The sequence below is a fragment of the Monodon monoceros genome, unplaced genomic scaffold (genome assembly GCF_005190385.1).
Source record: "Monodon monoceros isolate NGI ecotype Baffin Bay Population unplaced genomic scaffold, NGI_Narwhal_1 Super_Scaffold_7, whole genome shotgun sequence".
Taxonomy (NCBI): Eukaryota; Metazoa; Chordata; class Mammalia; order Artiodactyla; family Monodontidae; genus Monodon; species Monodon monoceros.
This window is the reverse complement of record NW_021703784.1, coordinates 31,174,864-31,187,867: the sequence shown is the minus strand read 5'-3', so window position 1 is coordinate 31,187,867 and position 13,004 is coordinate 31,174,864. Positions and strand designations below refer to the sequence as shown.

General features: G+C 39.5%; 1 protein-coding gene across 3 annotated transcripts in view; it reads right to left on the bottom strand.

The window, feature by feature from the left end:
* TRPC6 (transient receptor potential cation channel subfamily C member 6) overlaps positions 1-12,762 on the bottom strand; it is a 117,621-nt gene extending 104,859 nt beyond the window's left edge. The window contains exon 1 of one of the 3 annotated variants that reach the window (XM_029208920.1): positions 12,177-12,762. In XM_029208920.1, coding sequence (XP_029064753.1) covers positions 12,177-12,346 — 170 coding nt within the window. In that variant the 5' untranslated portion in view covers positions 12,347-12,762. The remainder of the gene's footprint in view (positions 1-12,176) is intronic. The other 2 variants (XM_029208919.1, XM_029208921.1) reach the window with 2 other exon arrangements.
* Between the last annotated feature and the right edge of the window lie 242 nt (positions 12,763-13,004).

Here is a 13,004-nt window from a genome sequence, read left to right as displayed (position 1 = left end):
AATTAAAATATACTATTTTTCAATTTATCTGATAATAACTAATCATTGGATCTTAGGTAGAAAAATGAATTTCTTTTATTTTTTTGGGGGGGGTACGCGGGCCTCTCACTGCCGTGGCCTCTCCCGTTGTGGAGCACAGGCTCCTGACGCGCAGGCCCAGCGGCCACAGCTCACGGGCCCAGCCGCTCCGCGGCCTGCGGGATCCTCCCAGACCGGGGCATAGAACCCGCGTACCCTGCATCAGCAGGTGGACCCTCAACCACTGCGCCACCAGGGAAGCCGGAAAAATGATTTTCAATCTCACATTTTTGCATGGATGAATACACTGTAATGGTTTTCTTGATTGAAATTAGGTTTAGTTCCTAACTCTGGTTTTCATAGTGAATCTAAAGTAGCTGAAACAATAAGTTTCTAAACCTGACTACATATTAGAATCAACTAGGGAAATTTTTAAAAAAATATTATTCCTAGGCTATAACCCCCAGAAATACTGATTTATTTGAACTCTCGTAATTATTAGGGAATCTATATTTTTAAAAATTATCCAGGTAATTCTAATATATAGCCAGATTCTCAACCCACTGATAAAAACATTTTTTAATCCCCATCATCTGGTGTACATGTTTAGACAAGAGGCTGCTGATTTTTTCTGTTTACATCAGTCGATGTGCAACACTATTCCTTTAGTAATATCTCACTGCAATTTTCTAGTGAGGGTATATCAAGTTCTTGCATGTAAGAAAGTGAGGATAATGCCTAAGTCTGAGCATAAGGTGGATTGCAATACAATTTGAGAATAATTGATCTAATTTCTAGAAGACAGATTACCATGAAAATCAACTAAATGTGTAAGTTTTGCCCTGCACAATGTGATCCAAATCAAAGTTACAATATCATTAACATGTAATTTAAGAATCATTTTTACTTAACCATTCTTTTCTCACTTTCTCGATTTTAAGTTGGATTATTTCATATAAGTATTTAAGACTTCTCGGGATGTAATGAGCTTTGGTCACAGGAAGTTCAGTTTTCACAAACTTTTTCAACTTAATTTAAATAAAAAGACAAGAACCTTTCCTGTTGCCATTTTAGTAAAAACAAAAAAGACTAATCTCCATGAGTGTTCTATCAACACAATATAAAAAAATAAATGGTTTATATTTATATTTTCTTGTTTGCAGGATTATTTAAAAATATTTGACAAGCACAATTTTAGGGATCAAGCAGATATATCACAAAGCTCTTAGAATTCATTAAATGACCTAAGCTGCAAGAATACAAAACTCCAATACTGCAGTATTTCTGAAAAGGCTAAGATGAAAACGTGGTACCCTAAAGGCAGTCTCACAAAACTGTATGAAGCCCAAAGAGAAAAGAATTTTAGAGATAAGGCCAATCTACTGGCCTTCCACTTTGTATAAGGAAGACATTGTATTCATCCAGCAAACATTTATTGAGTCCCTACCAAATGCTAGTTTACAGACTGTATCCCCGCCCTCAAGGAGCTGCCATTCCAGTGATGGGAAGAAGTTCAGACAGTGAGGGTCAAATGCAAACAAACAAAACAGTCAAATAGGAGTTTAAGTACAGGCTCAGATTTTTGAAAGCCATAAATTCTTAGACAATTCTTAACCTTTCTGAACTCGCTTCCTCAGTTACAAGTAGAAACAATATTACCCATCACACAAGTTTGCTGTGATGATCAAATAAGCTAATATAAATAAGGCAAAAGACTGGCATAGTCTTATCTGTGTTTTAAAGTCGGAGAATAAAGTTCAAATTCTGGACAGATAATAAAGTGTATTGTCTGCCTTGTAATCTTTCATATCTCACCTCCTCTTTCATTTACCCTGACTCTAGCACACCAAACACCAAATTTCATTGATTCTAAGATACATAATTCTCCCACTTTAACTTCTCTGGAATAGAACATGTCTTTTCAGTGCTGCCAGTTGGTGTCAGTCATTATCATGACAGTTTACCTTTAGCAGTGCATGTACAAGCATTAAAAGCAATGGCTCCAAAGTTTCAGAATGGATGACAGTGGCTTGAAAATAAATCCTGGAAACAGTAGCTAAGGATTCCTTTCAAGCCTAAGAAACGAATACATGTGTGTATGTGCATATGTGTATTGGGGAGAGTGGATCATACATGGGGAACGATGGCGAATCAGATTTGTTCAGCAACATTCAGGAACTGCTAAGTCAAAAGAGTCTAGCTCTATATAATTGCAAAGTCAGTTTAACTGCCTAGCACCGAAAGCTTTTGGTCTATCATGGTTCTTTGGATTCTTTAAAGAAATGCTGCATCACCAATGTCTTCTTGGCACAAAGGACAAGACCGTGTGGAGAAACATAGATGTTAAATATTTTGAGTTGAAAATGACTCAGGAAAGTTCATCTCTGAATATGAAGAAGCTTTAGGAATACCTTAACTAAATTTATTTTGTTTAGACTTTTTTTTTCCATATGTGTGTAAGAGTTATATATGACCCAAACCTACACCTAATTAAGTATAAAGATCTATTTCAATAGTTATAATATAAAAATCTAAGGTATAATATACTTGATATAGCACTTTTTTTCTTGTTTTTCAAAGGCATATAAAACATCAGGACAGGTTAAAATTGATACAACCTTGGACTCTATGAAATACAGTAACAGTGGTTCCCAAATACAGTGCTAAGCACATCAAAGGAGCTAAACAAATATTTGTTGAAAGAAATTAATGCTTTCTTCAAGACGAAATACAGTGTCTGGCCCTGAATGCCCCTCCAAGAAAAGGGGTCCTGCAGAAAACATTTTACTGGGGAGAAGAGAAGATTCTTACAGTGCCCAGGAATCAGCTTTTCATAGCAACTACTACCACCCTTCAACCTATTCAATGCAAAATTCTGTTTCAGAGAGTTTAACATAGTAATAATAAAATAAGTTTTATCTCTAACAGTTTAAACTGCCTAAAAGAATCTTTAAAAGAGTTTTAGAAATCATGTCATTGCCAAATCCTATTATAATTCTCAAGATAATCTTGTTAGTAATTCCCATGAAGAGAACTCTTCCCAGTTTTGTGCAAGGGTTTTGTGCTGACCCATACATGTCAGGACAAAATGTTCTTTGTGCTGCAACCAGAGTTTCTGTAACTGAAACGTGAAATCTGCCTTGAAAAGGCAATCAATCTTAACATAACTATCCATGCTGTAATTGATTTCTAGCAATATATACTTTCAGATATGTAAAATGCTTTACAAATTATGCAAATCCTGCAATGAAATCCAGTTTCACACTACCATTTGAGTCAGGTCAGTTTTTCTAATACAACCTGTTTCATAGCAAAGAAGCAATTTCATCCACATGATAGAAATCAAGAGTAAAAGAAAGCCTCCTCTTTTGTAATCTTAAGAGTCATGATCAGCTTGTGGACCATTGCTAAAATTAGTACGTACTTTACAGATTACTTAGTTTTGATGCATTCACAGTCTTCCTTTGGTGACAAAGATTGACAGTTTTTCAAAAGCTAGTTTCACTGTATGTCTAGATAAGTGATAGAATCTTTCTTTCTTTCCTTTCTTTCTTCTCATTTCTGTCAACTACTGGCTGTGTAATCCCTGGCAAATCACTTAACCTCTCTTTGCTGTGGTATATTTTTACTTTTTTCTTTCTTATCATTAAAACATCAGTAAAACAGAGATTTGCTGGAAGTATTAAATGAGGTACATATAAAGCACTTAGAGGGCCTAGCACATAGAAATCCCTAATAAATCTAGTTGTTATTTTTATTATTATGTGACAAAATCATATAAGGTCAACAAAGATGAATGAATAAACAGATTAATGAATTAGTGGAATATAAAGCTTGATCTTCACGGATGACTAAGATTTCAATAGAAAGAAGAGGTAGAAGTGAAACACACATATTACTGCTATTATAACCTTTCTTCCTGCCTTCTTCCCTCACCAGAGAATAACTTAGATAAAAGGAGCACAGCTCAGGAATCTTGGTGCCGTAGATCAGAGCCAACCTGTGGCTTCTCAAGTACCTAAGAAAAGATAGAGGAGAAGGAAGTGAGTGTGCTCTCCAAGAGGACACCCACCACGTATCCAGCTGTGCCGGGCACAGGCATGATTATATGGGATGCCTGGAGATTAGGGGACTCTGTGCAACCTGCCAGCCCTTCTGTTTATGCGTTCCAGCCTGAGTTACCTAAAATGTATTGGTTTTTGTCCACTTGACAACAACTTTCCAGCTGTGTAACTTTCTAAATATTGCTCAATGTTTCTAAACTTCAGCATGGTCATTTATAAAACAGACATTAAAAATATCCAAGTGGCTGCTCCGAAGAGCAAATTACATTTGTATGACAACTAGAAGAGGACCTGCTACAGAGTAGGTATTCAAAAAATGTTAGTCCCCCAAAATATACACAGATACTTTAGATTAGTCCTCTACAGAAACAGCAACTCGCACTGACCTGTAAATAACTCTAGTCAGTACCCCTGCTCCTCTTTGTTCTGGCTGAGTTACCTGAATTAGGGTGAGAATAGTTAGACTGCAACTAACGTGTTGTTTGCGTATTTGTGACATTCATTTCTATATGCTGCTCCAAAAGGACATTCTATAAGAAATGTGATTCAATCCATTCCAATATCTTAAGGGTCTTAAACAGCATACCAAGTTTTAGATGCCAAAGTTTAATTGAAATTTGACATAGAGATGAGGACTTCATGTCCTGAAAGCCAGCAGAAGCTTCCTAAACAAAGAGCAATCACAAATGGTAATTTTATCCAACTGGTTCCAATTACATTCAGCATTTTTTATGAAAGAGGGAGAAAAACAAGAATGGACTCAAGAAAATGTTTTCCTTTTATGATTTACTCTCTAAGAGGCAAAGATGAATTGCCTTATGAAGTCAACTTACCTCTTGTAACTCAAGGAACATAACTGTCTAGAGAAAGAAAGTTATGCAATGTCTTCCTAGAGGTAAACAAACATTATGTTACAGAATAAATGTGGGCATTTCAGCACATCTGGAAATAACTCCACAACCTACGGTGTTGGACCCCTAAAAAAGATGTTTCGTGATAATAAATTGTTATCAGCAGATGTTGATTACTTCAAGCCAGGGGAGGTTTAGAAACAAAATAGATGGTTTCTGTCACGCAGAACACAGAACTTCAAAGTGGTCAATTAAAAGACAGATCGGCTAGGTGGTTTGTGACCACCTAGAGGGGTGCGATAGGGAGGGTGGGAGGGAGGGAGACACAAGAGGGAAGAGATATGGGAACATATGTATATGTATAACTGAGTCACTTTGCTGTAAAGCAGAAACTAACACACCATTGTATAGCAGTTATACTCCAATAAAGATGTTAAGAAAAAAATAGATGAATGGATAAAGAATATGTGGTATATATTAAAAAAAAAAGAGACACACCATTAATCCAAATGGCAGCTGGAGGAGTTGTTGATTCCTAAATGAAGAAGGGAAAGCAGATCCAAAGGTGATTTTTACACTTGTTTTTCCCCGGCTAGCACAGCAGCTTCCAAACTGCATACCCTTAACCAAGGTCCAAGTCTTTGCTTTATGGTTATAGATGCTATTTCTTTCAAAGGACATAATAGATACTAGGATTCCCTCTGAATTCTAAACCACTACATATGTTTGTGATATCATAAGAAATCATGATATCACACATACTCTATTTGATTGATTTTATTTTTCATTTGATAAATGTGTTCTTATAAGGAAATGAGTCCTTGATTTTACTTGGAAATCCCTTATACTGCTGCTGAGTGGCTGTGTTCTAAAGTAACTGCCCCTATGGGTCAGAGAGTGAAGCCATACCTGTGTGAGTAGGTGGTAGGATCTCTGATTAAAAGAGTAGACATACCTAATGTCAATGATCCAGGAAAGAAGGAGATCCTAGGAAAAGAAATGGAGTTTGAGAGGCATATCTTACACTGGATAAAGGGAGGAGGGTGGTATTCCTTTGTCCATCTGGGCTAAGACTGACTTTTTTTAAGATTTTTATTGGAGTATAGTTGATTTATAATGTTGTGCTAGTTTCAGGTGTACAGCAAGGTGAATCAGTTATACATATACATATATCTACTCTTCTTTAAGATTCTTTTCCCATGTAGGCCATTAGAGAGTATTGAGTAGAGTTCCCTGTGCTACACAGCAGATTATTATTAGTTATCTATTTTATATATAGTAGTGTGTATATGTCAGTCCCAATCTCCCAATTTATGGAACACTGACTATTAAGGGCTAGATTGTCTGTGGATGGTCTGAGGAGGGGAAGGAAGAATACTCTCTGCCAGTTGGATAAAACTTGGGGTTAGGCAGGGGTCAGTCCTTAGGAGACTCCACAAATGAGCTGAAAGACAGTTATAGCCAGCCAGGAGTTTTTCTCTGTATGTTAGTTATCTTTGGTTATTCCTAAGCATTTGACAAGTACTGATAAAGATACAGCCTCACCTCAGGTGAGCAGAAGGAACTTGAAGGGGAGAGTCTGGGGCTAGAGCTAAAAGGCGGGCAGCATAGTAGTGGCATAGTAATTAGTGACAGATCCCCCAGAAGAAGGTGAATCTAAGTGGACAGGCAGCTGGAATATAAGATCTGGGTATCTCCTTCTATGTGGACATTCACTCTTCTGTCTTGCTTAAAGGACTCAGATGCTATTTTATGAAAAGAGCTGGCATCACGTTATTCCTTATTAGAATAAATACTGATGAGAGGATAATGTCTTTGTTGAGGAATAAATTACTTTACACCTTCTCTTTGCTAGATTCTATGCTAAGAGTAGAGAAATGAAGGACTAGAGGCATACAGTCTGGTAGAAAGAGATTTGTGAGCAAAAAGTAAAACGGATGTTTGAATAGACATATTTATCAGACATAGGGAGGCAAAAATAATGGAGGGATAACAAGCACATAAAAATGTAATGTGATTCATAGGCTTGAGTCCATACTCTAACTTCAATCCTAAACTTTTTCAAGGGATTCATGTACTCTATCAGCAGTTAATGTCAGAAAACATTTTCTATCCTGAAGTCTGAATTTTTCATTCCCTTTTAATACATAAACAAATTCAAGCATATTTTATTTTGCCTGGAGAAAAGAAGGCTATGTTGGGGGAATCTATTTATCTGTGGTCTCTGATCTTAGGTTACCTCTCTTAAATCAAGAGTTCAAAGTCTGGGTCCTAGAGCTCATAGATGGGTTTCATCCAAAACCATCCTGAGGTCAATAAAAATTTAAAAAGATCCATGACCCATTAAAACATATTTTTAAAAGGTCACTTTTGTTTCATAATATGAATTAAAGTATACAATTAAGAATCTCTTTGGGTTTCTCCTGAGACCATGATTTAATGACCCTTGGAATCCCTTTTTGTCCATATCCATGTTTAAAGAGATCCTACCAGCAATGGAGCACTGACTTTGTATTAAAAACTACATTAATAACTAGAGAGTAAACAATGCTTCATGTAAAAGAAAAACCATAGTTCTTATAAGCGACACATTGCATAACCTGGGTATCAAAATACACTATGAGTATATTTTCTTATTTTGAATTTTAAAACTTACTCATTTGAATCTCTTATATTTTGGTTCATTTTTATTTTTCTTATCTTTAGTGTTCTTCAATTTCAATACATTTAAATGGGTTTATTTTTCTGTATCACACTAGTATTCTTGTACTTCATAAACATGAGAATGAATCACTTCTGGAAAATTATCATCCATTATCTATTCAAATGTTGCCTCTCCTTCATTCTCTCTATCTTCTCCTTCTGGAACTCCTACCTTCGTGTTTCTTAACTCAATAATGTTTATATTTTCCATTTATTTATGTCTCTGCATTCTAGGTATTATCATCGATTATACCATGGCTAATTTGCATTTTTAACCTTTCCATTGAGTTTTCATTTCAAAATTATATTTTTCACTTACAGGTTTTCTATTTGTTTTTTAAAAATAAGTCATTCTTTGTTAGGGTTTAACTTCTTTATATACTGTCAACATTTTATACATACCCATTTTATATATTCTCTTTCATGTTGCTATATGATCTCAAGTTATTAAGGATCCAATACTGCTGTTATGTCTCATGTTAACTCTCCCTCATGGACTGTACTGTCTGCTAACTTTTGTTCTTAGTTGATTGTTTCCTTGTGTGTTTCGTTATGTATTATAGTGAGCATATCTTTAGCAGAGATTGCTGTTTTCCTGAAAATCCTTGGCAGTCTAGACAGTTGGTACTACACTTTCAGAATGCCTTTCTGTTTTACTCTTCTAGGAGCCTCAGGAGTATTTTTCAACTTGAAGATTTCTAGGTCAGTTAGGTAGTGTAAAAAACAAAAGCAAAAATAGAGTCACATGATGTTCAGGCCCAAAGAATGAAATTCTTAGGGGAAGGTTCCTTTTCCTCTTACTAACAAAGTTTTTTGTTCTCACTCCGTGCTGATGGCATATTATGCTAGCCTAACTTTTCACTAAAATAAGGGTCCTGGTTTTATGCAGCGGACAGGGATGTCTCAGTTCCAACTCTCTGCCTCATCTGGAACCAAGGCCTTAGCTTTTCTCCATCTCACATGGACATTAGACTCCAACCTCCTGGTCACCCAGATCCATAATCACTGGGGTAACCACAACATCGGTTCTCAGGATATACTCTGGCTTTTAACTTCTTTGCTTTTGGCAAATGGTAATCCCTTTTATTTTTTGCAAAATTGGGTACCACGTTAAAATCATTTAGATTATTTTATCCAGTACTGCTAGGTGTTTGTAACCGTAATTTTTTTTAGAATATCTCAGTCTATTGTTTTGCCAGAGCTTTAGTTTACAGTTTGTTTCATTATTCATAATTAGTCTTTTCCAAGCAGAAATTTCAGCTGGACTATTTCAGATCTTGAGAACTTAGAAACACTTAACATTTTTTATGTCCAGAATTCTTCTCCATGTTCAGAAGGGATGGACTAGAGACATTTTTAAGTTCTAAATGAAGGAACTCTCTAACTCCTGGGATCCTCCTAGGACATGGACATTTCTTGCTAACCATCATTACAAACTGATCAAAATATATTGTATTAATTGATTTCCAATTAGAAGTTGAAAAAAGGGAGAATCTGAATCTTTTTCTTCTAAGCACCACTTCAAAACGTTACTTCTTACACTTAAGTTCTGAGAATATTTAATTGCTCTCAAACAAGATAATTTGCCACAATTTTCAGTAGTAAAAGCCTCATAAATATATATATAAATCATTCTACATAAGTGAACTATGACAATATTTTAGCAAGAGTCATAGAACTTATCCCACAGAATTGACAATTTGCAAAAATCTGTTATCTTACAAGGGAAAAAATCTCAGTGATTTGAGATAATGGCAGTACCCATATCTAAAGTATACTAGTGATTGCCACTTTCACAAATATTATGCCTCTCACTCTAGGAAAATATACAAACAATTGTTTAAATTACAAGTCAAAAGCATATAGAAGCTCTTATTTGTACTCTCTAACAGAGGGAAATAATTTTTTTTTTTTTTTTTTTTTTTTTGCGGTACGCGGGCCTCTCACTGATGTGGCCTTTCCCGTTGCGGAGCACAGGCTCCGGACGCGCAGACCTAGTGGCCATGGCTCATGGGCCTACCCGGACCGGGGCATGAACCCGTGTCCCCTGCATTGGTAGGCAGACTTTCAACCACTGCACCGCCAGGGAAGCCCGGGAGGGAAATAATTTTCTTTCATTCTTTCTCATACATCACAGGTGTGAAGTACTATTGTTTACTGGTTAAAATTTTTCAGTTACTTGATTATTTAACTGGAAAAAATAAAAACCTTGCCAGAGTAAATAGTGATGAAAAGTAACTAAGAACCTTTTGGAAATAATAGACTTGGACAAGACCAAAGTCTTACTTGGAAACATGGCTCACTCTTAAATTTACTATCATACCTCTGACATGACAGGGGGTGCTCAATAAGAATTGAAGCACATTAAAATATTTCTGTTCATCTCTCTACTGCCAAGGCCTATCCATTAAGAGTGATCTAGGATTCCTGAACGAAGGGAGAAAAATACTTATTCTCTAAATAGTAGATGATGTAAAAACTAGATAAATCAATAAGGCAGTAAACCACATTTGAAGAAAGCATTGGGGAAACTTTTCAGGACAACTTGCAATTATTGTTTTATTTAGTCTGTCTCACTACTAACATATAGCCACAAGTGTTTAAAATCAAATTATTTTCCCCACACAGTAACAAGTGACTATAGAATGATTAGGTGATAAAGAGAAAAAAAAAAAGATTTTGTCTATGGAACAGTCTAATTTTTAAAAAGCAATATAGCTTTTATAAGTTGCTTAACTTACCCACAGGAAACATTACCAAACATAACCCTCAGGCTTAAGGGTAGATCTTAAGTCTAAGTCAATGAAAAAGTCCATCTATGTTTCAAACATACCCTTCAAGCAAATTTGAAAGTAGCTGCGTTCAGAATATCCAGAATTTATTTATTTATTTTTATTTTTTCTTGGCATATATCTCCTCACTACTCAAAGTATGCTCCACAGACCAGCAGCCACTACATCTTCTCAGAGATTGTTAGAAAGGCAGAAATTTGGGCTGCACCTAGACCCTACTGAATCAGAATCTGCACTTTAACAAGTTCCATAAGTAATTCATATGCCATTAAAATTTGAGAAGTTCTGTAATAAAAGACACAGAAATATTTTCTAATTTAACGTCAAGTACAAGATTTCTTTTGAGGGTGATGTTCTGGAATAACATAGTGGTGATGGTTTCCCCAACTCTGTGCATATACTAAACACCACTGAACTGTACAACTTAAATAGATATATTTTATGAAATGTGAAATATATCTTAATTTTTTAAAAAAGAAAAAAGTAAGTAACAGTAAATGCTTTCAAACCATACAGCACGTAGATGAATGGAACCAGTTCCAATTTTTTTTTCTTTTATCTAGGGGAAAAATTAGATGCACCATTTCCCGGGGCTCAGTTCTTATTGGGAAAGGGATCTACAGCAAGCCTTGACTCTGGGCAGCCCTGACCAATGATCTGAAGGTGCACCCATCCATCCTGCCCCCCATCCCCCGAGAGTGACACACACACACACACACACACACACACACACACACATACACACCTCTACAGCTGCTAACAGAACTGCTACTGAGAACTGCTTTCCTCGGGAAACCGCATGCGGATGGATGTGACATGTCAAGAAACCGTACTGCCCAATCAACTAAAGGAGCAAAGAGGCAGACACGCTATCTGCCAGCTGCACTTGTGGTCCCAGGCGTGTGGGGGAGGGGAGACTTCCTCATTCCGTCCTCTGCTTGCCCCTGCCACCCATCCCCCGCCAAAAAAGAAACTCCAGATTCTTAAATAATATCTCGTAGTCACTCAGGGTCCACAGCAGACGACCTTCTTCAGCTTCTACAATTATCAATTTCCGGCCCGCACCTGTAACAGGCTCGCCTCCCCCGTACGCCCTTGGTAAAAGCTTCGCGCTATGGGTGTGAAAGCCTAGAGGTTCTATTTCTCCTATTTAACCCGGAGAACCGGAGGCTGGGGAGAGGATGCCTGGGGTAAGTGCACCCCCTCCCACGCACCCCTTCGAACTTTGCTGCCGTCTGGTAGCTGAGGACCTGTGCGCGCCCCCTTAAGGGCTACGGCGGGGAGTGTTTAGAGGGCGGGCGCGCGGGTTCTCGAGTTCCCCCGGCAGAAGCGCCGAGCTGCGCCCAGGACCGAGAGTTCTGGTCATCCCTCCCACAGATGCTAAGAGTCACTGCGGACGCAAATTTGAATCAGTCCCCCGCCCAGACCATGCCTTTGGCGCAGCGACACAGGGTCTCTTTGAGGGCGCCCGATTACTTGGGACTAAAGAAACCGACATACACCTATCACCTGTAGTGGCGTCGGTACCCCACGGTCTCACTCTCTCGGGCAAACCTACCCATGCGTGCTCGCCCGGAGCAAACCTTAGATCCGCGCGCGCCCTCCTCTCACTCGGGTCTCAGCCCGGCTCGTGTGGCCCTGGGAAGGCAGACGCGTGCGGAGACGCGCGCGGAGCCCCGGGTCTTCTCCGGCGAGCGCACACTTCCCGCCTGCAGCGCCCCCGGCCTGCCCGCAGTGCCCGCACTCACAAGCAAGGGTAGTAGCCGTAGGGAGGCAGGGGGGGCTGCGGCCAGCCGTCGTCTCCCACCTCCGAGTCCATGAGCAGATAGTCTTGGCTCTCGTTGCGCCGCGCGCGGGCCCGGGTAGCCACCCCGGGAGAGCCTCCCCTCCCGGGCCCGAACGCTGGGCTCTGGTTCATGGCGGGAACGCCCGACTGGCCGGGATCCAGCTCCTGGGGGAGGCGCCTCGGCAGTTCCAGCGGGGACCCGGTGCGGAGGGGTCCGCGTCACCTGCCGAACTGGCCCGCGGCAGACTGGTGCTTAGAGGGTGAGGGTGAGGCGAGGAGCGCAGACGCCCTGAGAGATGAGCTCCGCGAGCGGCTCACCCGCTGGCCCGGGGAGAAGTCACCACGCAGCGGGTCGCAAAGGGGACCTTTTCTGGGGTGCGTCCGGGGAGGCGGCCGGGGCTCCCGGACCGAGCGAGCGCAGGCGGGGCGGCGGGTGGCAGCGGAACCTGAGAGCTGAGAGCAAGGGAGACAGAGCTGAAGAGTTACTATGTCAACCGTGACTCTTCAGCCGTCGGCTCCCGCCTTCTTCCCCCGCATCCTCCGTCATGATTCCACCTTTAAAGGGATCGGAACGACGTTCCAGAAAGCAGCCAAAGCCTGTCGTGTAGCCACAACTTTCAGGACCAAGATGAACCTAAAGTAGGTGGAGCCACACATGCACTTTTTTTGTGGGGGTGGGGGGTGGCTAAGAGTTTGCTTATTTAGAAACCATACAAATTAAGAACTTTCTAGGAAGCTTCTCTTAAGTAAGACTCAAAGAACTCTTTTTTAAAAGAGACAGGAGCCTCTC